Raw genomic sequence first — 24,946 nt, 5'->3', positions numbered from 1 at the left:
TAATGAGATGTGTTTTATTTGCCGCAATACCATAGGGCATAGGTTTTCTATTGTGCTTATTCTCATTCTATATTGCTAGCCAATCACAAGGCTCAAATTGTTTATGGGCCATTTAGAACAGTGATTCTTAACTTTGTTGGAGGTACTGAACCCCACCATTTTTATATGTGCATCCATCGAAGGATTATTTAGTGAAAAATAAAATGATTTTCTTTTTTAAATTCAAGACATGTTAGTTTTTTCTTTTTTTTTTTTTTTACCGGTGCAAAAAATAAACTGCCCTGATTGGCCAAGCAGTATAAGGTGATCATCTGCAGCCAGTGATGGCCAAGCTGGATGAGCGGTTATGAGTTGACCTTCGTAGCAGAGGTTCCGCAGAACCCCTAAGACAGACTCAATGAAACCCTAGGGTTTGATCGAACCCAGTTAACAACCACTTGTTTGGGGTCTTCAGTGAACCTAAAATGAATATTTTTTAAAAGTGTTTGTTAGCAGTTATACTGACTATGTCACACAATACTTAATAATAATAGTTACTATGAGCAACACTTTATTATATCTAATAAAACATTGATTAACATTACCAGTACTATTTAGTTATTTGAATTGAGTTGTCAAAAGATCCAACTGTACAATGGCTATCTCCAGAGAAGGCAAGAGCAGATAACTTGCCCATAGACTTGAGAAGTGAGGTATGAACTGAACTATGAACTATGAGGCGCAACTCATTATTCTTCAACATTTGAAATAGCGGCATGGTACAATCATAAACCAACAGGTAGCGCAACGCAGAGCTCTAATCTATAAAGGAGGTTCATGAATTTTTTGGTTATTGTTACAAAAATATCAATTGTAAATGTTAAGTTTTACTATTACAGTATTAAAAGTTCAATGTGTCAGCTCAATAAAAGACTGCCTTTATTTTGGATGACCACACGCATACGCACACATGCATTTTTATTTATATGTACAAGTAGACAATTTACAGCAATATGCTTAGTCAAATCAAGTAATCAGAAAATTAAATTTATGTGTAAATTTAAGTAATAAATAAAGCAGATAAGTTACTTTGTTCAAGGTAATTCTGGTAACTACAATAGGTTAGGCATGCGTGTTGGTGTGAATCATTGTCTAGATTGTGATCTCAGATGACTGGCGACCAGTCATGGGTGTCCCACAGTTCTTGCTAAAAATAAAGGTGGAATAGGCTCCAGTGAATGAGCCCAATTAGGACAAGAGCTACGCAAAACGATAAAGTGGCTGCAAGGAAGCCGTGAAAACATCTCAACATAGCCAATGAGTTGTCCCAGTACTTTTGTCCTGACATCTCCACAGTCAAAGTCACACAACCGATCCAATAGAAAGCGGCTGATGCACTTACAGTTCGGTCACATTTCTGGGGATTCCTTTGGGCAATGTGTGGAGGTGCTTGTTACTGCAGCGGACCACCGTCTCCAGGCAAGTGCACTCGCCAGGGCACTGAGGTCTGGGCACGCAGCTTGACTCATCATGGCCTGAGGAAAGAAATTGGGGGAGTAGTTACACACAGAGAAAGGCGCCGCACACAGGATGAGCAAAAGCGCGAGAGCGACGTCGATTACAGCCTGGACCTGGGCTGTCACAGCCGGGAGAGAAAGTGTTGAAAGAATGAAAAGTTTAAAGGCGAGACAAAGCACAAATAGCACAATCGCTCAAAGTGACAGCAGGCTATTGAGACAGGAAAAAGATAGGAAGTCTACCGGGAAAGAGATAAAAGAGCTTGAGTAATATAATATTGACAAGCCTGGACAAAGAATGGAAGCTGGCCCGAGGCCTGGAGACAAGTCTAACATTAATTCAGCTGCAGATAAGCTGACTGGTCAATAAGGCGAAGCGCTCGATAGTTCCACTCAGCCTGACATCGACAGGCAGCTTAGGAAGTGCTGAGCTGCGATCTATTCTGTAAACAAAGAGCTGGACAATAGCGCTCATTATTGCAAATGATCGCTGGCCGTTTAAACGGCTCTTACCCATAACATATGGAATTCAATTGATGCAGGAAAACTTTGTAAAAAAAAAAAAAAAAATCGTTTTGAGAAAGTTAGAGGAAAGTGTTCAACTGACTCATTAAAGACATTGACTCATCATGGCATGAGACCACAGTGAATTGATAAGTTGTATGAAGTATTTCCTTTATATCATCGTCTTTCTTTCTTTCTTTCTTCTTTTCTTCTTCAATGTGTTTTGCCAAAAGTCACCTAGGATAAGCTCCAGCTTACTAATGAGGACAATCGTTATGGAAAATGATTTTATAACAATGCAAAATTATGATCATAATTTAATTATCGTGAGGGTAAGTGGCAATAAAAAATAGATGAATGGATCACCTCAGCAATGAAATCCTCAATGTTTTTTGACAAAAAGTGAAAATAGTTGTGTTGTACGGAGAAGGCCGTCAAAGAGATTCATTTCTGAAAATTACACGTTAGTTCGTTTTATTTTTTTATACCTTTCAAATTGATAGAATTGAGGAAGATGTATTCAAACAGTCATCTGCTTTGGAATAGTGTTTTATCTTGTTGGGGGGGTTGATGTGAGTTCATCAGACAGATGGTAGTGGTGATGTTCCCATAAAGTTGGATTTAATGACTACGTAATACATTAGTATTTTCTTGTGTGAATTAACTCGGCAATTGCACATAATATGGTGGAGATGTTGTATTGCTCTTGTTGGCTAGTAGTCTATGAATTCATTATACAGTAATAATAGAGGCTACAATGGAATTAGGCGGCAGAGTGGAAGATGGGTTAGACTGACCGCCTCACATGCAGAGGTCAGAGGTTTGATTCCAGTTCTGGCCATTTTGTGTGGACTTCGCATTTTCTCTCCGTGCTTTCATTGGTTTACTCTGGGTACTCCAGTTTCCTCCCACGTTCCCAAAAACATGCAAGGTAAGTTTATTGGGCACTCCAGATGTGGCAACCAGTCCAGTTTGTACCCTGGCTGCTGCCCAAAGACAGCTGGGATTGGTAACAAAAAGCTGGGGACCCTTGTGAGGACAACTGGTTAAGAAAATGGATGGACAAAGGAATCATGAAATCAAGCAAGATGATGATTTTTTTTTTTTAACTTCTTTAAAAGGAGGATTGCACACAGAAATATTGCTTTGTTCATATTTGTTCTCCCAACAGTGCAATGAGTGTTCATATCAAAAGCTTGATGTACTCGGCAACTGTGACTGAATCTTAGCAAAAGTGAATGGTGGTAAAGAAACCAAGAAGGTGGCTTCAATCATCCATCATCGGTTGTACAGACATACCTTCCTCACAGCGAAAATCAGGGAGAGCTACATCCTGCAGCGGGATCTCCTTGAGGAAAGCAGGACGCTGACAACGAGGATTCCCTGTCACAATCTTCCTGCTTCTCAGCCAGTCTCCCAGCCAGGACAGCCGGCAGTCGCAGTTGAAGGAGTTGGCCAGAAGGTTTCTGTCAGAGGGATAGCGTTTGAGGAGGCGTGGAGAAAAGCAAATGTATGAAGCTAAAAGTGAGGGCTCACAGAGTGGAGAGGGTCTGCAGAGTGTCGAAAGCTCCAGGGGTAATGGTAGTCAACTGATTGTCGTAGAGTGACAGCAGACGCACGTTATGGAGGCCGGTGAAGCTGTCATTGTGGATACAGCTGATCTTGTTGTTCCTCAACATCCTGTGGAGAGCATTAGAAGAAATAGCTTGGAAACATAATGCTTAAAGTTCTTCCACTCTTTAAGATTGTGCCCTTAATATTGCAATTTTTTTTTAAGCGTTTTAACCCCTGGGGGAAATTTTGACCCAACTCAAGCTTTTTGATGTTTTTGATGTGTGATAGCAAAGGAAACACATACCAAAAAAAACCCAGTAGATAGAGGCTATATTATTGAATTGATTGTCAAACCATGTCGACTTTAAATAGGCTGTCCTGCCGCCCCTTCTAAATGTTTGCAAACAGGAAGTCGAGAGGCACACCATACAAATGTCAAATTGAGCTCATGTCGGGCTCATTTACCGCCATTAAAAATGGGAAATATTGTACATTTTGGACAGCTTAATACCCTGTTGTTTTATCATGCATTTACCCCAATTTTTGCATTAATCCTTTCAATGGCAACTAACGAACCGGATTTGGGAGAAATTTTTGTGTTGGGACCCCAAAACCACAGAGCGGCGCTAGCGGACAATTTATGACATTTGCAAGCCTTTCAATGACTTCATTGAATGGCTTAGCCTGACTCTCATAAAGCAAAGTTCTTGCTATTCATTGTGGGACTTGTAATTGACAAAAGGCTTCGATATAAGAACTACATGTTGCAGGAAAGCCTTTATTTTGATGCAGGGAAGCCTTTCATTTCATGCAACGCATAACATAATCTCATACATAACATAATATACGAAATTGCCTTAGAACATATAGTACAGTATATATATATATATATATATATATATATATATATATATATATATATATATATATATATATATATATATATATATATATATATATATATATATATGGATAGAGCTGATGCCACTGAACATAAAATGTATTTCTATTTGCCCAAATTAGGTGATAAATTAGTCAAGACATCCAGGAGTTAGATAAGCAGCTTGAATCAAGCAGGCTGGACCTATTATTTCCAGAACAGTCTGAAAAATCAGTGAAAACAAGTAAAAAAAAAAAGGGTCCGGGTGGTCTGGAATGTACACCCGAGATATAGTATCATAAGTGACTTACAGCATGCGCAGCCCCTCCAGGCCACGGAACATCTCACTCCGGACCGTATCGATCTGATTGGCTGTCAAGTGAAGCTCGTTGACGGACGAGGCGCCCTCAAACGTACCATCCTCAATCTCTGTGATTTTGTTATTGCTGAGGTTTCTGTAAAGAGCAAAACAAAGGGGTAGGAAATTTTGAAGCAAGGAGTGACAACGTCAAATTATAGTCTTACATTTTCTTGAGCTGTGTAAGAGTCTTGAACACGCCGGTGGCCTCCAGAGTGGTGATGTCATTGTTGTTGAGGCGCCTGGACACAAGGATTCACATTTCTTATTGAATGTTATTTTTATATTTATAGTATGTTTTTTTTATTTGTAATAATACAGTAGGGAGTAGTTTTCCATGTCTGTTCAACTTCCAATTCCTGAGGGCACAGTGTTAAACTAGTTTGCAATTTGTACTAATCTAGTGGGTGTGACTGGCATATTCCAATGTTTCAATTGGCTAATAGTACACAAACAAACATTTTTCGTGGCAACAAGTTGGAGAGGGAGGAATTTATTTATTTTTTGTTTGCTTTATGTTGCTGCATAGTTACATTTCATAATTGACCTTTTAATCATAACTGTTTTATTCTGAATATGGCATATAAGTTAAATGCAGATATGGGAAATCCAGGTCCAAAAGCTAAAAGCACTACCAGACATATATAAATATATCATATATCCTTTTTTTTTTTTTTTTTACATTTTTAAATCCCTTCAACCTGTCATGGAGTTTTAACCGTACCATGGTCTGTTGAAATTAAGTAAGAATGCCACATTTGCAAACACTTTCTAATTCAAAGTTTTTATTCTTAATTTTTTCCCTTCATTGTAAATGAATCCCATAGTCATCGAGACTATGGAGCAATTTACTGTATGCAAGAATTACTTGCAAAAATGACTAAACCAAAATCTGATTTAGATTTTAAAGTCCTCAAATTAGACACATTTTGTCCAGATAACTTTTATGCACATTGGTATTTGCTCAGTCAGCTTTAAAACGCCATTGCTGCCATGCAATCTACTCATGTTAGACTCATCACGTACAGCTCTTGGGTGGAGGATGGGATGTGCTCTGGGATCTTGGTGAGCTTCAAGTTGGAGCAGTCCACCACGTTGGACTCGCAGCGGCACTTGGGAGGACACACCGGATCGCTGTTGCAGGCGTTATTCAGCCGGGCATCCTCGGCACCTGAGGCGAGGAAGGAAACACAAGCCGTCACGAAGGGAAGCGATGACATCAGCCTTTTTTACAATTCATCCGCACATGAATTTTCTCACAACACCGAGAGTCACGCATCCCCTCTGCTTCCACAGTTTGTCTCTAACTTGCTGTTGACCTTAAGTGCCTGCATCAGAAGCTCCGTTCATAGGGGAGGCACATGAATGAGTGGCCTATTTTAGAGAAGGTGAGCAGCGGGCCGAAAAGGGACGGTAGCCAGACAGACAGCAATAAGGACGGCAAAATGGATTCGGGTAGTCAGAATCAGTGAAGCAGAGGACCCAGGAGAGCTCGGCCAGTCAGGTGGAGACGGGAACGAAAGGTGAGAGGTGTGGTGACACCTTTCTCCTAATCTCAAAGTGTGAGTACTTTTGCCAACTCTTCTCCTGATAAAGGACGTGCACAGAGGAGACAGGTTGGCAGGGGATTGCGGGACATTTCCCTGCACTTCCTGTCTATGAATAGATGTTACGTGCCAAAAAGTGCGCAGCCAGATACATCGTGACTGCTCAATAATGGAGCAGCTCCGAGAGCCACTTAGAACACAGCGTGTGTCTGTCAGTGTGTTTGTGTGTGTGCATATGTTCCATTTAGACGGAACAGCCCAGTGTTTTCTGTTAGAATAACATTTTATGTCCCTTTCCCCTCTTGCATGCTTCACAGCGGTGCACCTCTCTGCCTCTGTGAAGTTTGCACATTACGTCACCGGGACACCGCGGGCCACCCAGACCACACTCACCAGCAGGAAAACCTCAACCAAGAAACAGGGAGGGGAACTTCGAGCAGCAAGAATGTCCAAATAACGGGACGTCATCTGAAGCCGTTGCGTAACCGCAAAGCCTCAATGTTGACTTTATTAGAGATTGAGGAGTAGATCGCATTTGCAGAAATAACTTCCTTTCGACACAGTAAAACAGCTCATTAAAGAACTTTCCCTCGGCGAGACAACAGGAAAAAACATTTCCTGCCGGAGAGGAAGTAATGAAAGGGTGGGCGTTCTTATAGCTTTGATCATGATGACGCCAAGGACTCCCCGAGGGAGATTTGTGAGTCATCATCATTAGAATCGATAAGTACATGGTGGCCACACTTTTATTGTATGGAACCACAAGAGAACAAATGCATCACACGGGATTTTTTTTCTCTTGAGGCACCGGGACACTAGGCCGCTTCTAGAGAAAATTGTTTTTAGATACTTGATTTGGACCTGGTTAACCGTCTTTTGGTCTCTTGAAGTTATTCCGCTTCTAACTCATCCGACCATGTATTTATGGCAATAATTCCTAACCAGGGTGTCGCGAGAGTATTAAAGACATGCTGAAAAAATGACAGCATTTCACTTAATATCCATAAGAAATAATGTATTGTGACCAAAGGTTTGGAAACACTTTATCATTCAATGTTGTTTTTTTCCTTGACTATTTACATTGCAGATTTTCACCGAAGGCATCAAAACTATGAATGAACGCCTGCACTTAGTGGGGGGGGGCGATAACCGAAAACATGGTTCTTCTTCAAAATAGCCATTCTTTGCACTGATTACTGCTAAAAAAGTCAGGTTAATACACGGCCGACAGCCCAATAGCACAATTGTTCAAATCCATGTTATGGCAGGAGCCAATCAGTTAACCAAAGAAAAACGAGTAGCAATCATTACTTTAAGAAATTGAATGGGAAGGTTTGTCTAAACCCTTGAACGATGCAATTTTCTAAACGTGTCTAGAAAAGAAGAAGAATTAAGATACACGGGGGACTTAATGGGTTTATACCAAAAGAAGTGTGTCCTATTACACTTGTCCATTTTACAATTTTATACAGTAGATCTGCAACTCATCTGTATTTTGTTATCGGATTCAGTCTCATAGCCAGTGTTAACACAGCTTAGGACACATGAATGCATATTAATTTACACACGCGCGTCAAGACGGTGAATCACTGTATCACTGATCCTCGAGTTATTTGCTTGGAAGTTCCCTTGCTAAGATGTGAGGAAACATTCGCTGATATGAATCGCAGACCCCTGATGGGTTGAGTTATTATATCTAGCTTTTACCGATAAGGCGTCTGAACATTCCCTTCCTTCATTGAGAAACTTAATAACACATTCATGCCAGAGCAAAGTGTCTCTTTGCCTTCTGACTGCAGACAAAACCAATGACACTTTTATCATTTTAAAACATGTTCAAAAATACTAATACAGTACACACAGACTCAGATAATTCATTGGATTGATCAATGATGAAATGTTTTCTTGCTGAACCAAAATGATGATTCAATTGTATCTATTAGTGTATTAAAATCTATTGTTTCACCACGCAAATCCAAGTTGTATTTTGCTTCTTATTGCAACTACAGTAAATTGCACTGACATGGTAAAACTATGAAATTAAATCACGGTAAATACCCTATAACTCAGGGGCACTCAACTTGTCTCATCCGTCATCCAAGATGGTCGTTAAATCACTGCCCACTTCAATCTTTTACAAACATGTAAAATCTATGTAGTGCAATTTGTAAGAAGAAACATTAGAATCCTCAATAGGGATTGTCGGGGAAAAAAGGTTGAGGGTGAACAGTCGAAGCAAAGAGGAAGACAATGGTCACCATGAACTCACCTGGGATGAAGTACTGCTCCTTGGCTGTGATGGAGAAAAAGACAAAGGGATGGGGATGTCAGTGGGCGCTCGGAAAGCATAGCTGGGCCTCCGCTATGCTTTGACACAGTCATATATAATACAAAGTTTATATATGATTCAATGTATGTGACAACTGAATATGAGATCTCTGTGGAGATGGCAAAGGCAAGGTAAGCAAGAACAATACAATACAAACTGAAGGCATATGAGGGCAAGAAAAAGAATGACACCTCCATTGTGTGCTACTGTGTACAATACGGTTTCAAGGCATAGCAATATGTTGGCAGATGAATGGGCATGTACGGAAAATGGTCACGACATAATGAGGAAATGGGCAAACAATTTTTATATGGTTCGATACTGATTGAGGGCAACACCCCTCAACATACATATAAGAGTAGTGGGACAGGTACTACAGCTACATGTATCTTCAACAAGAGTCATACTGGAACCGAATTGGGCTTTGAGCCAAGAATTATCATTGAAGAACAAAAGAATTAGAGAGTAATCCAAACACCTGACTGATTCATTCATTGAGAGTTGTGTTTCTGCACTTTTGTTGTTTTGGTGTTTGCAACCTCCTCTTTTAGAGCGCAGAATTGTGACATTTGTTGCTTTTTTGTCAAGTGTAAGTCGAATAAATGCAAACTGTCTGTTTAGACTGGAGTCACATGACAAAAGCTTGGATTTGGATCAGATTGACGACAGCATACCCAAGTGTCCTGAATTGCATTTGAAAAACTTCAGATCTGGTCACCCACGCTGCCATTAAAAGATCAGATAATGGTTGCATAGAGCCCAAAAAATCTGAATTGGGTCACTTCAGGCTGCAGTGTCAACCCAGTCTAAGAGTGATCACCCAGAATTTCTACAATGTAAGATGAAAAATTAAGTCCCAGGAGGAGGTAATCAGTCTAAGCCTTGATTGATTAACCTAATACTTATGTCAACATGCACAGTAAATAAAGCATATTTATGTAAAGTGTCCTTCCGAAGTGTCATTGAGGAAGCAAATCAACAAATAAGAGAGAAATAAATTTGCGAGCCAAAAAAGGGAGATGCACTTGGAGAACATCGGTTTACCGGAGCAGCGGAATTTCTTGCTCTTGATCTGCCCGATGCGTTTGTTGGCCAACCGACGGGGGCTGGCGCAGCGGGCGCCGCTGGTCTCAATGGGGTTGGAGCGTAGGTAGTCAGCCAGCCACTTCAAATTACAGTCACAAATAAATGGATTCTGGGCCAGGTGACTGCAGCCAGAAGAAAAACACAGTTTGAGTTCTTGTTGCAAAGATATTTGCTATGTCTTTACTGAAGCACACACACACACACGCACACACACACATTGGGTACAGCAATGTTTCTTAACCATTAGTGAGTCAAAGCACATATTTCACAGAAGATTCCCACCTACCACTAAACAAAAAAGTCACAAAATGTGGATAGTCAATTATGTGCTTCCTGACAAATGACAATTGTTCTGTCAGTAAATTGACTTTGTTGGCTGAAATACATGATGAAGATATATTATTTTAAGAGAATCTAACTTACTTTTTGGACCAGTAAAGTAAAATTTGAATATTTTCTGCAAGCATACCTGATGACACAAACTACAGAAGTAGATTAGGGCCAGCAGGGGAAAAAAAAAAGTTTGCAAAATTCTCATTCACCTTAGAACTGTGACTTCAATCTAAGAATTCTCACTTTTGAAGTCAGAATTCTGAGAACAAAGTCAGAATGACACCATTACAAAAATTGTATTAATAACATGACTACTTTTTCGAGTGAGCAGCGGTTTTCTGGCAAATGCCCTTTTGGGAGATTTGTTCTTTATTTTGGGGGAAAAACAAAAAATGAAGAACATTTTACGGTGGAGATGGAATGCGGAAGCTTTTTATTTTCATTTTTTAGTAGAAGTGTGTGATTTTAATGACATGTTTATCGTACTTCTAACACACTCCATTTTGTGCCTTTCCAAAGCCTTCAGAGTCAAAAATTGTATGTGAGCTGATTGTTCTATGCACGTGTATCAATCAACATGTGTTTCACTTACAGGGTCTGTATAGCTCGCAGTGACGCAAAGGTGCCTTTGGTCAGAACTTGTATCTTGTTGTCATACAGCGACAGCAGCGAGAGGTTCTGCAGGTCCTGGAAGGTGTTGGCACGAACGCAGTGAATTTTGTTGGCGTTCAGCAAACTGTGAGACCACAATGGGAAAGAAGAGAAGGGAGTAAGGAAGAATTAGGCTTGTCAGATGTTTATTTTATTCAGATATTATTTTATTCATTCATTATGCATTCCAGCTGGAGAAGAACGCACAGGTACAAAGTCTACTCAAAGGTTAGGCCTTCTTCCCTGATGGGGGTGAAACTTTTTGTCTGCCATTGTTTGTGTGTGTGTGTGTGTGTGTGTGTGTGTGTGTGTGAGTGTTATTCTTACAGGAGTTGCAGGGCATAGAGGCCGTCAAAGACACCCTTGGGCAGGTCGGTGATCTTATTTCCATACAACACGCTGGGAGATCACAACACAGGCATGATTTAAAAAGAGAGAAATGACAAGCCAGATGAAAATTTATGCCTGCACACGTGCACAAACACAGCCTCTGGAAGAAACACTAACAGTGAGTTGAGGGAGCGCAGGCCCTGGAAGGCGTCGGGGGCTATCTCTGAGATCTGGTTGTTGCTCAGGTCTCTGTTGGTAAAGAACATCAGTCAATTAGCGAGACACTTGGACGGTATGTTTAGTTTGACTGCACACTCATCTTGATGTTACCCTTGTCAAGCAATACCTGATGTTTCATAAGAGGAGGTAAGAAATCCAATGTCAGATATTCAGCACGTTTTTTTTTTTTGAGGGGGAAGGGATGATCTTCATTTTTCAACCACATTTACTTATATTATGTGTAGCCCACATTGGGCGTAAGAATCACGAAAGCAACAGAATTACAGTAATTGAGATATTTTTTCTTTTGATGCAGCAATAAAATAATGTCGGTTCTACAATAAAATAATACCGGTTTACGAGATTAATCCGTTCCGCGGTTCGGATTGTAACGTGAATTCGCCATATGGCGGGCAATCCAAATGTATGTTAATTAGCTAATGCATGTAAAGCCTGAGGTAAAAACATCAAAACTGTTTACGCATATTAAAACATGTTATCAAAATAGTATAGTAAATGCTATTTATATATAATGTACATATGTACAATTAAATTACATACTAAATAAACATTATATAAAGGATTTGTTTACCTTTGAGCAACGAGTTTGTTATGCCCATATTCCCAAGTGAGGGTAGCCTAGGCTAGGCTAGTTTATCCTTCTTTGTATTTCTTGATTATCTCCAGTTTCGTTTTCAAATAAGTCATCTCCTTACTTCTCTCTTTAACATCACTAGCAATCTTGGGACCCAAGGTTAACCATTTCAAGTTTGAATTAAGCACTAAAATGAACAATAAATACAATATTGAATGCACCCTCAAACAAGATCAAGTCTTTGGGCAACCATCTTTGTGAACTCGTGCACCAACCAATAGCAGACCAGCATCTTCGTGACCCCCGTGACGCTGACCAATAGTAGACCAGTATCTCAGGGAGTCGTGACGCCAATCAATAGTGGACCAGTATTGTAATGATGTAAGTAGTGATGCGTGTAGTGACGTATCAGTGCATTTCCCCAAGTAGACACATGCACACTGACTGCCATGTTTGAGAAGTTTTTAATTTTTTATGTCGCAAGGCAAAAAAAAAAAAAAAAGGCTTAAAGAGGGGACAAAAAAACAAAACAAAAAAACGTCAGTCCAAATCATAAGGTGGAATAAACGTAAGGCAGGGACGTCGTAAACCGGTGGTCCACTATACTGCATTTTCGCAGTCTCTGCACCTTTTCTGCAGTTACAGTATATTAAAATTTATACAGTGTTGTATTTAGGAAAAAAAATGGAATTTATTATTCAGGGTGTGGTCTGATTGGGTTGTCAACAGCACTATTGATGCATCATGGACTAAACTGATATGCCTTATCTTGATGCCACTATGATGTAAGCATGAAATGCCAGGCAAATGTTTTTTCGGTGTCTAAGGCAAGGTGTTGAAATAATGAATATGTATAAATAGATATTTTTATGTTGCAGCTTTTTTATTGAGTTAATTATTATTTATGATGTATTGCTTAACGTACAATATTTCAATTGCATTGTTGTCTTGCTAAAGGGAATTTCTATTATATTTGATTAATGCTTTGAATTCTACAGATATTTTGGTGAAACTTCGTCGAAGTAATGTAACACATTAATTTGCAATTGAAAAACATTTTACCACACTGTTTTGAAGGCCACCAAACTGCTGAGTTATTAAACATGATATTCATGAAGGACATCCAGTAGACTCCTTGTAAACATTACAGTTGTTAATAGGATCCACAGGCTCCTTCCCACAGGATAACCACTAATCCTATGTGTGTCTATGAATGCAATATTTGGTTGAACCAGAAAAGAAGAGTGGTGTGTGTGTGTGTGTGTGTGTGTGGGGGGGGGGTGTCGAAGGAATATCATCATGTGGTAAAGAAGTGGCATAGATTTACATCTGAGTTGGGTCACGGTTAAATAAGTGGCTATTCCTCTTGTTACTCTGGGCTCGGAAATTTCAAAACTGCAGCGGAGCCAACATCTGCTCTGGTGCATGTATGTAAACTCGGACACCACTCCATGAATGTGTGTGTGTGTGTGTTTGTGTCTCATTTCCCGGGGTAGGAAGATACACAAGGTCAAAAAGAGGCATAACGCCATAAATACCGAAGCATAGAAACACCTACGATATACACTGTATATAAACCAAAAACTATATTTAACTTGTATAAATCACATCTCCATATTTTATCTACATCCTTGGAGAGACATAAGAAAGACATCTGCAGATGATATCCAATGAACGTTGCAACATATGATGTATAGGTGCTGTCTAATCCGTACGTGTGCAGAGGGAGTCCATCGAGGGCATGTGGCCAGCTGAATCCACGCAGGCATGTAGGGTTAACAGTGACATACCGCAATGTGTAGTGTAGTTGATGTAAAAGCAGAATCAGTAGTCAGTTGTGTCTGGTTCAGAAGGCCACATAAAAGTCCCAACACATCTTTTTGCTGATTGTATAATATAAACTTTACTCTGTTCTTCTATTTTCTTTCTAAAAGATGTACAAGGAACTGTAGGTACACACGAACAAAAGTTCCAGATTAATAGCATAAGGTATTATGTGAAGATTGAATATGTAGTCATTGGATACAGGGAGCTGAGTGCTTCCACTACACACTTCATGAGGAACGCTTCAAATAAAACGGAGACATAAAACATTCATTTTCTAGGCAGTTGTTTGCAGTGTTTTAATTTCTAAGTGAAACGAAATCCAGTTCTGTCTAAATGGATTTTCAAAATAAAATGTTTGCTGTTGCACCAAAACAAAGACGGCCCTGGGGTTTTCTCCTGCACCCATATGCCGGTCTTAGAAAAGAAACGGTCGGATGCTTAAACAGAGAGGCAGCCTTCAAGCTGCACATAGAAACTCCCTGACCTTCCGCTCTTCTTCGCTTCACTTGCAGCTATGTCGGTCGGGCCCGCTGGCGTTACGGACCGCGGCTGACTGACGGGACAGCTCAACTACCGGCCTGTCACTGTTCTCACTCCTGCCTCATTCCAGCACACTCTATGTGCCCTTCAACGTCCCAACTAGCCACAGTTTGTTATGCCCACGCAGGCGCAACACTCCCCACGCGGGGCCAGAGTGGCACTCGCCAGGGGAATACCAGCGAACAGCATTGGAAAGATGAGAGCTGTTATTATGACTGTGTAGCATCTGAGCGCCTGCTGCACACCGCCCTAAGGCTGAGAATATGTTCTCTGGGTGCAGACAAAATAAATGATTCGTGTTCCATTGGCAGTGGATTGAGAAGGAGCCCGCCTGCAGTCTCTTGATGTCTGTCCTGTGTCAGTGCGAGTGTGTCCGTGTTTGTATACTTACATCCTGCGCAGCTTCTTGTAGGGAGAGAAGGCTCCTGGAGCAACTGTCTTAATCCCATTCTGCTCCAGACGTCTAGAAAGGAAAGAAAATACAACCACTTAACCAAAAATTGACCCTCTTGTTCACCTTTCAAGTATGACAGTGATAACTTAGAACTATAAGTTGTGTATATAAGTCTCAAACCGTAACATTCAAAATGTGGCCCAAGTGACCATGGCAAAAATCAAACAGGTCAAGTCACCACTAATTTTCATGCAAGTCGAAATGTTGCCCTGAGGAAAGCAAGTCATGAGTCAACTCATACAAATTCAAAAGTAGCAGGAAAAGGTTGCTGTTTTGGCTCCAATAATTTTGCTGACTTTGACATAAAATGACATCACTTGTGCTCACCAATCAAGGCTCACCAATTTTCTGGTTTTGGAGATTGGCTGTTACTTGAGCCATGAGTACACATGCGTCTCCAGCAAGTGTCCCAATGTGGTTATAAAAGTATTAAATTGTACAAAAATATTATAGTTATCAAATTTAGATAAACGAGTAACTTTTTATCCATTTAAAGGTAAATCAAGATAAGTCTAAATAATGTACGTTAAACATTTAAAAACAAACACACTTTGAGTATTTGAAACATTTTATGTTAAAAAAAAACATTCTAACCCCCCCAAATCTAAATTGTTTAAAAGCCCTAAATCACAGGTGTCAAGCTCCAGTCCTCGAGGGCCAGAGTACTTTGTGTTTTCCAGGTTCCTCTCCCCGGAACACCTGATTTAAATGATTAGCTCATCAGCACGCTCTGCAGGAGTTTGAAAATTACCCTAATCATTTGAACCAGGTGTGTTTGGGAGAGAAGCATAGGAAAACATGCAGGATACGGGCCCACGAGGACTGGACTTTGACACCTATGACCTGAATCAACAGTATTAAAATATGTTTAAAATCTCGGCTTAATAGCAATTACACACTCAGGGGTGACTTCTGTTGGCAGCTTTTCCCATTTGCATGCAGCATAACAACTAGGTGCTGCTTCGCCATGTTTACTTTGAATCTCATGTGATTTGAGTTCTCCGATTGTGGGGAATTGGTCTGATTATACTGGGGGACAGGTGGGGTGGGGGCGATTCTCCAGCTGTAATAGGTACAGGCATTCTGCAGCCATAACATCCTGAAACCCAATAAACATTGTGCATACTGGTGTGCCGTGGAACACGATCTGTCAGGGCCTTCAAATTACCATCATATTTCTTCTTGATGAAAGACTTTCAAGCACATGATCTCGTCTGAAAACAATAACGAACCCGGGGAGGTGAAACGTGAGTCATTTAAAGGAACGTCGGTCAAGATTTCACCACGCAGACAATGAAAACATTTGCTCGGTCATTTCGAAGCCTAATCAGTGTCAGATGGTCGCAGGGGAGCAGAAAGCACCAGAGGCTATTAGCGTGGGCGTGCATGTCCAGCGCGTTTCGAGCCGCTACTTAAGTTGGTCCCAGAGCAATTCCCCCTGGTGTGGCTGGCAGAGGGCTGTTTATCTGCAGGTCAGTTGACAGCTTTTAAAAGTCCCCTTAACAAGGCTAAGAGAGGCCCAGTCGGGGCCAGCTGGGGTTCCGTCTGGTCCTCCAGCCACCGAGAAGCCCAGTGTACAAGAGCAGATGCGAGGCCGGCGCTATGGACGCTAAAACTCCGGGCTAGCCCAGTGAAGATCGTTAAAAGCTATTTGTCACCACAAGGAAATGAGGATCATTTAAAACCTGCAAATTATTGATGATAGTTGTAACCACAAGCTCTTAAAATGAGGGGCTTGCTCCGAGAGCGAGAACATTTCCACACGATTTAATCATTCAATTACAGACATGTATGATTTATTACATGCCTTTGAGGGCTTGCGTTGCTATGTTTATCGGCCGAGTGTTTTTGCGAAACATAAACCGCTGCTGCTAAACTTCAGAAAATGTTCAATCTGGAGTCTGCCCCCCTCAGAGCGAGGCGTCCATCCTCCACATATGGGGCGATATAGCGGCGCAATTGACATTCTTGGGATGGCGGCGATTCCAGACCACAGATTCCTGCGGTGGCCGCGCTCTCGCGGTCTGTTTCAGTCTGCTTGTCCTGATGTGTCTGTAATTTTGCCGCAAAGTGACGGCGCTGCGGTTCCTTTGCCCTCACAAAGCGGCCGAGTGCTGGGCCAATGTGGCTTTTGTGCTTTTTCTTAGCAACAAGCTCGTCTCGCTGCTCTGACTCAGTCACCAAGAGTGCCTAGAGTTTTTTTTGTCACCCTCTCTGAATCAATACGGGCAAGTGACTAAATCCCCAATCAACAGAAGAGTGACAGCACCTGATAGACGAAAAAAAAATAATCCCTCAGTGGCACCGCTAATCAATGCTTCCCATCCAATATGTGGAGGCATGTCTGTCTGCTGGCCAGCGTCGACTCAATCGATGGTTTTGATCCTTTTCATTGAAGTCCGAGCATGGCTTTCATTAGGAGGATACAGCTTTTTCGGTATGAGTTCGAAAGTCACGACAGGGAAAGGCAAAAAGAAGTTCAGTCACGGCGGGCCGTGGCGCATAATAATCTGTTGTGGTCGGTGTTTGGGCTGACTGGACCTGCTCTCGCAAGAAACCGGCTCACATCCTCACAGCTATAAACACCGACATTCATTAGGGGAAAGCAGGGCATAGGTTCTGTGATTTTTTTCTCCTTCGCATAATGAACGTGTGTGTGTGCGTGTGCGTGCGCGTGTGTGTATGAGTGCCTCATTAACAAGGCAATGGGTTAGCCTTGATACACCGTAGCGTGCCCTCCTGTAATTGAAACTGATTTCATAATGAACTTCAAGCATAGATCAAAGGCACTGCACCAAATTACTGAGCCCCAATCAGAGCCAACCTTTCCTATTATTTTCTTTAGTCATCGAACTGTCTGTTTTCATGGTGATTTGGCAAACTGGCAGGTACAGAGGAGAAGTAGAGGGAAGGCTTCATTGGAAATGATGGAATGTGAATGATATACTGTAGGAGTGTTTTTTTTTCCCCCATGGTCTTGTAAAAGATGAATCAAAGTTTATTGGCGGGGGCAGTGGTTTAGTACCAATTAGCTGTGAAGGGCAGGGAGACCTTTGAAAATGTCTAGGTCTGCTACGAGAACAACTCTACTACACATGAGGAAACCAAGGATTTCAATGTCTCTGTTCTCAATTACAGGGAATATACGCTGTTACAAATGTTGAATGTAAGATGTTTGAGGAGCTATTTACAAGGTCATATCAATCAAATTTAAGACATCTGAACCCTATTTCAAGCAGGTAGCTAAGTCCAATAGAAGGCTTACCTGTGAGTAGTTCCCCACAATACCTAGTCAACATCTACTGATAGTTCAACTCATGCCTTGTTGTGCAAAACCACAAAATATACCAACAAACTACCAATTTCTGTCATTAATGAAAACCTTTAAGAAATTAAAAAGTCTGAACTATAGGACAACACCAGTGAGATGAATAATCAAACACACACAAATACAGTTTGTAAGTCAGATCTACACATTTGCCAATTTGCCGTTGCACATACCACATACCAACTCCCTGCAGAGGACAAACTCTGACCCTGTGTGTTGAGATCAGGAAACAACGTTTTGAGGTTCCACATGTACATATTGGGGTTAGAGGAGATGTGGATAGCCCTTGCCCCCGTGCTACAAAAACATGGGCAAGAAATACAAGGGAGCAACTATTAAATGACTATACTCATGTATGCAACAAAGACGAAGAGCGTTGCTTTTTCAGCCACAGGTAAATATAAACTGACTACTATCATTTAGTAATATTACAAAACACATAATAGATACTGTATGTAGTTTTTGGAATGGCTTGGCAGCGATCAGCTATGTGTTGCGTTCCAGTGTTGGGAGCAATGCATTATAAAAGTAATGTAATTACTGCAATACATTACTTTTTGCTGTAACGCGGTTTGTAACAGTACACACACAAAAATAGTAACATTCTACTCGTTACAAATGAGAGTAAGGCAATGCATTACAATGCATTTTTAGCCTAAGATGACATATAAAATACAGTAATATTTTAATGTTACTAATTACTTGGAAACGACAGTAATAAGTACAGTAATTCTTACAAGAGTTTTATTGTCATATGTATAGTATTATTATACCACACAATAAATTATGCATTACAGTTCTGAAGTAACTTGCCCAACACTAGTTGCTTCATTCCTGGATATCTAAATTTTGGTGGTAAAATATGTGATAGGGCTCAGCAGTTTTGATTTGTTGTTCAAGAGTGGTTGACAGTCGGTCACTTGTGAAAACTAGATGCCGCAAGGCTGCAAGATTTTGCGGTACTATGTTCAGCATGTCACTTGGTGTGCAATAGGCATAAAGTATAGGTAAATTGGTTAGGTAATATTTGTATGTATATGGAAAACATGAATTTTTCAGACAACAAAAAACATTTATTCAGGGTGATTTTTTTTAAACAGATTGTATTAGTTGAGGATCTGTGAATTAAATGTTTACAAATCACATTCATTCAGAATAATAATCCCATGGCTATGTGGAACTCTTCAAAATGATTTTTTTTTTATAGAAATAGAAATAAAATGTGTCAGTCCCAAATTAAATAATGAAGTCATGTAGAATTTTTTTTTGTCATTTTTATGGAAAAAGTATCATTAAAAAATATTATTAAAAGGAAAATTCTCATCATCAAATCCCAGAACAGAGTCGATATATTCAATATGACTGCCTCTCAATAGAATGAAAAGAGAATATTTTGCTAGTATTTGAATTGTGTCCCTTGCATTGGTCAGACCATTGAATAAATGACAGATATTAGGGATATTGGCATTTTTAAGGACGTTAAATAGGATTTCATTTGGGGAAACCACATTTCTAAAAAATTATTAGTGCAGCATGCTTGTTCTTAATGTTCAAGATGGCATGCCTGAGAAGACTTCCTGGTCAGAGAGTTGCAGCAGGAGAGCAAGGCCTTAACATAATGGAGAAGTAAAACACAAGGAGACTTTGTGGATGGTCATGCGAGTGTGAACGGTGTGCCCAAATTTGGAAATCCAGCACATGAGCGGACTAGAAATGGGTCAGGGTTGTTGGGGCTTCCGTGCTTGCTGGGTATTTATAAACAGACCCCATAGGGACACGAAGACCTAGAAACATGCTGTGTCGTCTTCGCATCGCGGATGTCTGGTTCCTCTCTGTTCATGAATCACTAGGTTTCATGAGGATTTCAAAAAGAGGCAATATCCCCCATGATAGAGCGCAAAAACACTACCTTGAAAAGTCGAATTCCACATTCCCAGAAATTATAGAGACCTGAGAGCACGCGGGCGGTAAATAGTTAATGTTAAGACAGATGTTGACGGACCGATAAACGGACAAAGTGTCTGCGCGCGCTTCACAGCCATCTGAGCAGATAAAAAACAGAGTCTTCGCCTTTGCTGCGAGATATCTCGTCCAAGTGTAAATGGACACATAGCTTTCCAGGAGGTGATGCATAGTGAGAAACAGCAGGAGAAAAAAAACAACACTTGTACATAATAAGTGGGTGCATGAAATCATTCCAAGATAGCAAGTGCATATGCAGGCATGCATACGGAAGCGCATGTATGCCTTTATTGTGCACATGTCAATGAATGCCCAGCAGCGTTATGCGTTGGTGGATTTCTTTATGCTTCAATCTATCACTTTCCTCAAGTCAAAAAATATTGTGAACTCTCTCTTTTCTGGGATGCACATGATTAATTCGGCAGCAATCAAGCAGAATTCCACATTTATTTACAGTATGTCACATTCTTGCTTTTCTCAGTGGAGTGTTTATGCTATGAGCTTTGAATGAGACTGTGGTCCAGACTGTGTGCTGTGATGGTAACCATGACCTTTCAAAAATGGCCCTTTTGGTTTGGTTAAGTTTGGGCACCAAAAAACAAAACAAAACAGTTTTATTGCTGTAAATATCATAACTGGTTAGAATAAAAGACTTTTTAACAAGGTTCACGACTGAAAATTTGGACCTGAGCGTCTCCTTTGCCGACCGGTGTGTTAGATACTGTATACTAAAACAAATATTGTATGTGTTTTAAATATATATATATATATATATATATATATATATATATATATATATATATATATACACACACACCACACATACACGGGGACCTCGACTTAAGATGTGGATTCGTTCTTAAGACGCGGTGTTCCCCGAATTTCAGTGTCAGTCGGAACACCATACAAATACTAAAATAAATAAATAAATAAAATGTTTGTTGGCGTTTCACCATTATTAGCCCGCTTAATAACATCTAATTTCACCTTCATGGCGATGGCGTTTCTTTTCTGAAAAATCTGCCCTATGCTTTGGAGCCATAAAAAAGGGCAAGAAATTAAAAAAAACAAAAACAAAACAAAAACGAACACACACGTGACAGAGAAAAGAGAAACACAATTTGAGAGACGCTGTCTTCCTTGGCCACAACCACCACAAAGCATATTCATCTGCTGCGCACTATAAAGTAGTACGCAATTGTTTACAGCGCATGTTTTTAACCTCGAAACATGGTAAATCGAGTTTAAAAATCCAAAACAAAACGTGTACACATGAAGAAATCAATCCAAGTATAATTCAACACTCTTTCAGATATGGACGTACAGGAATCCAGAAAGTCGAAATTTGTGGTTAGTATTAGAGCCTGAAAGTGGATCTCATTAATTGTTCAATTAGTTGGAGCTTACATTTCAGCCATGCTGTCTGGCAGGTTGGCTGGGATGTCAGTCAGGCCTTTCCCTCTACAGTCCACAATGTTGTTGCTGCAGGTACACATGGCGGGACAGGAACCTCCACCTGTGTTGCACGGCTGGAGACTGGAGGAATCCTGGTGACCTGGAAACAAAAGAACTTGTAAATTCTAAGCTGGAGGAAGTCAACTCAACCAGAGAGATAATACTTAAGTAGATTGGAGAAGTGTAGAGGCATATTTTGTCACCGTGTGCATCGTGAACTAAGTAGCAGATAAACACAGATGATCCTTTCCAGACATCCTTCAACAGTGAGAACAAGAAATGAACTTGACTTGATGCTAAAGTTGTACATCTATGAAAATCAATGAACAAGAAACTGGGTTATCTGTCAAAGGCAAGACGCCGTTCTATTGAGAGCAAGAAAAAAAAGACATGAATAATACAATGGACTGAAGGCCTCCAATAATACGCATAGATCTCTGCTAAAATGTACCTCCTGAATCGCTGCTCCCAGTGGATGAAGCGGGTGCACATTCAGCATCAACTCCCGCGTACCCCAGCACTGTCTCTCTTTTATTTAACACTTCAACTTTTCAATTTGCATACTGAGCACATGGAGCCATCACGCTGTCTCCTGATACCTGTTCAAATAGCTGCCAGTGAAGCGTTGAAGAGCGGGCGCCTCCACCACTGCCACGGTTGTGTGTGAGTGTGTATAAGGGAGTGAGAACAAGATGTGTGGATGTAAGCCTAACCCAGATAAAATGAATAAAACAGACTTTTAAATGGGCTCATTTACACAGCATTACTAATCTGGGTTTCAAACTATTAATATTTCATCATCTCCCCACAGTATTTATCGCTCAGCTAGCAAGGGGGTGCGGGTCATGTTAGTAACTGTAAGCGATGAGTGATGGAAGTTAGTGACAGTGAGCTCCCTACACTAGATATATACAGGCAATCACATTGAAAAATATCAATCGTCCATCTGGTTCCAGTTGGCTTGAATGTTTAATTAAAATTTAATTGTATCCTGTGATATGCAACAATGAACTGAGAGAAACCCATTATTAACATGAGGATATTTCTGATGGTGCTCGGGGACTTCTATCGACATCAGGTGCATATATTGAGACACAGTCTATGAAGTTGGAACCACGAGGTGAGAATTTAAAGTAGTTGCAATATTGAGCACTTTTTTGAGCTTGGTTCTAGTTGTCTCTACGTCCGGGGTTCTCAAAGATTTTGGAGTCAGGGACCCCTTTTTGGAAAGCGCATTTTTAAAGGACCTCCATTGCAAATCTTTGTGGAAACAAAACACTTGAGCCAAACATAAGTGCCCGTTGATTCGCCAATATATTAAAAATTTGACAACAAGTATGTTTGTTACTTTTCAGCCATACTGAAGTTTACAAAATAAATATCGTAAATTACCTGCTTCCTCATCACAAATTGAGTCAATTTTCCCCAAACAGGATGCTGCCAAATACAGTAATTAGTGAGAAAAAAAAATTAAGCTCTTTGATGATGGTGTGGATCATGTGGGTCTATTTGACAATTACTATATTTTTAAAAATGTTTCAAACTGGTTGCCTTGATTGCTTTAGTGGAGTGTCATGATTACGTTCACAATTTAATATAAAATAAAATGAATGAATGCAGTCTGGCCGCGGACCCCTGGAACCACTATTATGTTACTATACGTCAACGTTATGTATCATATTTCCTGCTGTTTGGACCTGGACAGCTAGAGACAACCAATGGGTGGAAGGTACAAAATTTTAAATCTCTCCTACAAAAATGACTAAAATTGACTTTGCCCGATCCAGTTTTCAGTGCTTCGATTGATGGATCGTGATATAATCAAGTATCTGCAGTTTTGAGAATCATGTGGTGAAGAACTGCATTGGATCCTTGCAACAAACTCTGTTGACACGGATGCAATACACAGCCTGATCTGAGGCCTTGTGATCTCGGCATGTCAGAGCTTTGACAGATCTGGGATCAGGTATACGGCGCGGCAGAGCTCCCATCTGATGGAACGCGTCACATTTGACAGGCCTGGGATCAGGGAGAGTGCATAGCGCAGCTGGAGCAGTGTGAACAATGACAGCTCTCTGACAGGTAGGTTTGAGGCAAAGCTTTTTGATGTAATTGTGCGCTCGCACAAGGTCTGCTTTCCCCATTCTATCCTTTTCCCGGCCACAGTATTCCAATTCCACGTCCCTTGTGTTATTTGTGCACACGCTCGCCCTGCTAAGAACACCCATTTGCATTGCAGCGTATCTTTACATTTATACTCGCTCCTCTCACCATGCAAAATGTAACACCGGTATTATCATTGGCTACATGCCATATGGCTGATATGAAACTCACTTTGAGATTTCAAACTCATTCATCAATTCACGTTTTATTACTCTACCCATGCACTCCATACTCGACAATATATGCTCAATTTGTTGTATGTTATGGAAAAGCCATTATCTTTTCGTCAAATACCATCATTTCACACGATTACATTTTGTTTTTACTGTTGGTAAACTGCAACGAATTCACAATGTTGAGCTTAAAGTTGTACAGTCTTTTTTACAAAAGAATGTGCAGGTAGAGCCCAAATTGATTCTGCATTGATTGATTGATGGCAAAAAAAAAGTTTATATTTATTTATTTTTTTACACTGAAAATGAGATACAGATTTGAATGTGTAAACCACTTCAAAGAACAACTGGAATGATGAGTGTGAAGTAGTAAAATTGTCACTCATTATACACTAAAAATGCTAGAACGCTTTTCCAGCTGAAAGGGAATGACGACATGTCGGAATGTCGCCGCCAAACCAAAAACATGTTCTTCGCCATTATTCCATCTTTTGCTTCACTTCTCCATCCTCCTTTCTCCTCAACTCAGCGCCACCCTGCCCCAAATCCCCAGCAGGTGGCCTGGCCTGGTCACACCACATACACACTAAACACACATTGCTGCACATGAAAATACAAAAAATATGTGCCGTGGGCGTGTATGCGTGTGTGTGCGTAAATGCCAACAACAAAGTCGCCTAATGAGTCCTTCACAGGGAGTTCAACTTGTGGTCAATTGTTCAAATGTATGTTTTTGGATAATTGGATGATTTTACAGTCCATGCCACATTTATGGACGTGCATTCCAGGTTTTTTTTTTTTTTTTTCTTGAGGGGGTGGGAATCGGGATTGTTAGTTATTGAAACTCACGGGCAACTAATCATGTTGAGAACTGGATGTGCAGCTTCCCATGAAGAACAGCCTAAACTTTCTGTCCCCTTATCTTGTGCTTGAACAGTCCCTTCTCGCTTTTCACGTCTCCGTGGGTTCCACTCCCACACTTTAAGTCACTTTCCCCGGGCGAGGAATAGTTAATGGTCCGTGCAGTCACGCTGTATGGCTACATAAAAATCACAACCCATAGAGAGTGACTGCAAGAGATGTACACACCCAGAAACACACACACACACATATCTATCAACCACCCATCACAGCTGGTGTTATAGTGAGATGGCCTTGAAGG

The 24,946-nt window shown here is 40.6% G+C and overlaps 1 protein-coding gene across 4 annotated transcripts in view; it reads right to left on the bottom strand.

The window, feature by feature from the left end:
* Positions 1-24,946, bottom strand: part of slit1a (slit homolog 1a (Drosophila)) — a 116,176-nt gene that overhangs the window by 21,804 nt on the left and 69,426 nt on the right. For 2 of the 4 annotated variants that reach the window (XM_088421355.1, XM_088421357.1), the window contains exons 9-21: positions 21,401-21,548; positions 14,641-14,712; positions 11,246-11,317; positions 11,066-11,137; positions 10,680-10,823; positions 9,713-9,876; positions 8,609-8,632; positions 5,819-5,963; positions 4,960-5,034; positions 4,746-4,889; positions 3,537-3,680; positions 3,300-3,466; positions 1,382-1,514 (exon numbers count right to left, since the gene is read on the bottom strand). In XM_088421355.1, the coding sequence (XP_088277481.1) occupies positions 1,382-1,514; positions 3,300-3,466; positions 3,537-3,680; positions 4,746-4,889; positions 4,960-5,034; positions 5,819-5,963; positions 8,609-8,632; positions 9,713-9,876; positions 10,680-10,823; positions 11,066-11,137; positions 11,246-11,317; positions 14,641-14,712; positions 21,401-21,548 (1,504 nt within the window). The remainder of the gene's footprint in view (positions 1-1,381; positions 1,515-3,299; positions 3,467-3,536; positions 3,681-4,745; positions 4,890-4,959; positions 5,035-5,818; positions 5,964-8,608; positions 8,633-9,712; positions 9,877-10,679; positions 10,824-11,065; positions 11,138-11,245; positions 11,318-14,640; positions 14,713-21,400; positions 21,549-24,946) is intronic. The other 2 variants (XM_088421356.1, XM_088421358.1) reach the window with 1 other exon arrangement.

The sequence above is a fragment of the Hippichthys cyanospilos genome, chromosome 8, assembly GCF_059441005.1.
Source record: "Hippichthys cyanospilos isolate Australia breed blue-spotted pipefish chromosome 8, RoL_Hcya_1.0, whole genome shotgun sequence".
Taxonomy (NCBI): domain Eukaryota; kingdom Metazoa; phylum Chordata; class Actinopteri; order Syngnathiformes; family Syngnathidae; genus Hippichthys; species Hippichthys cyanospilos.
Note: the sequence above shows the minus strand (reverse complement) of the source record. Positions and strands in the feature narration are given on the sequence as shown.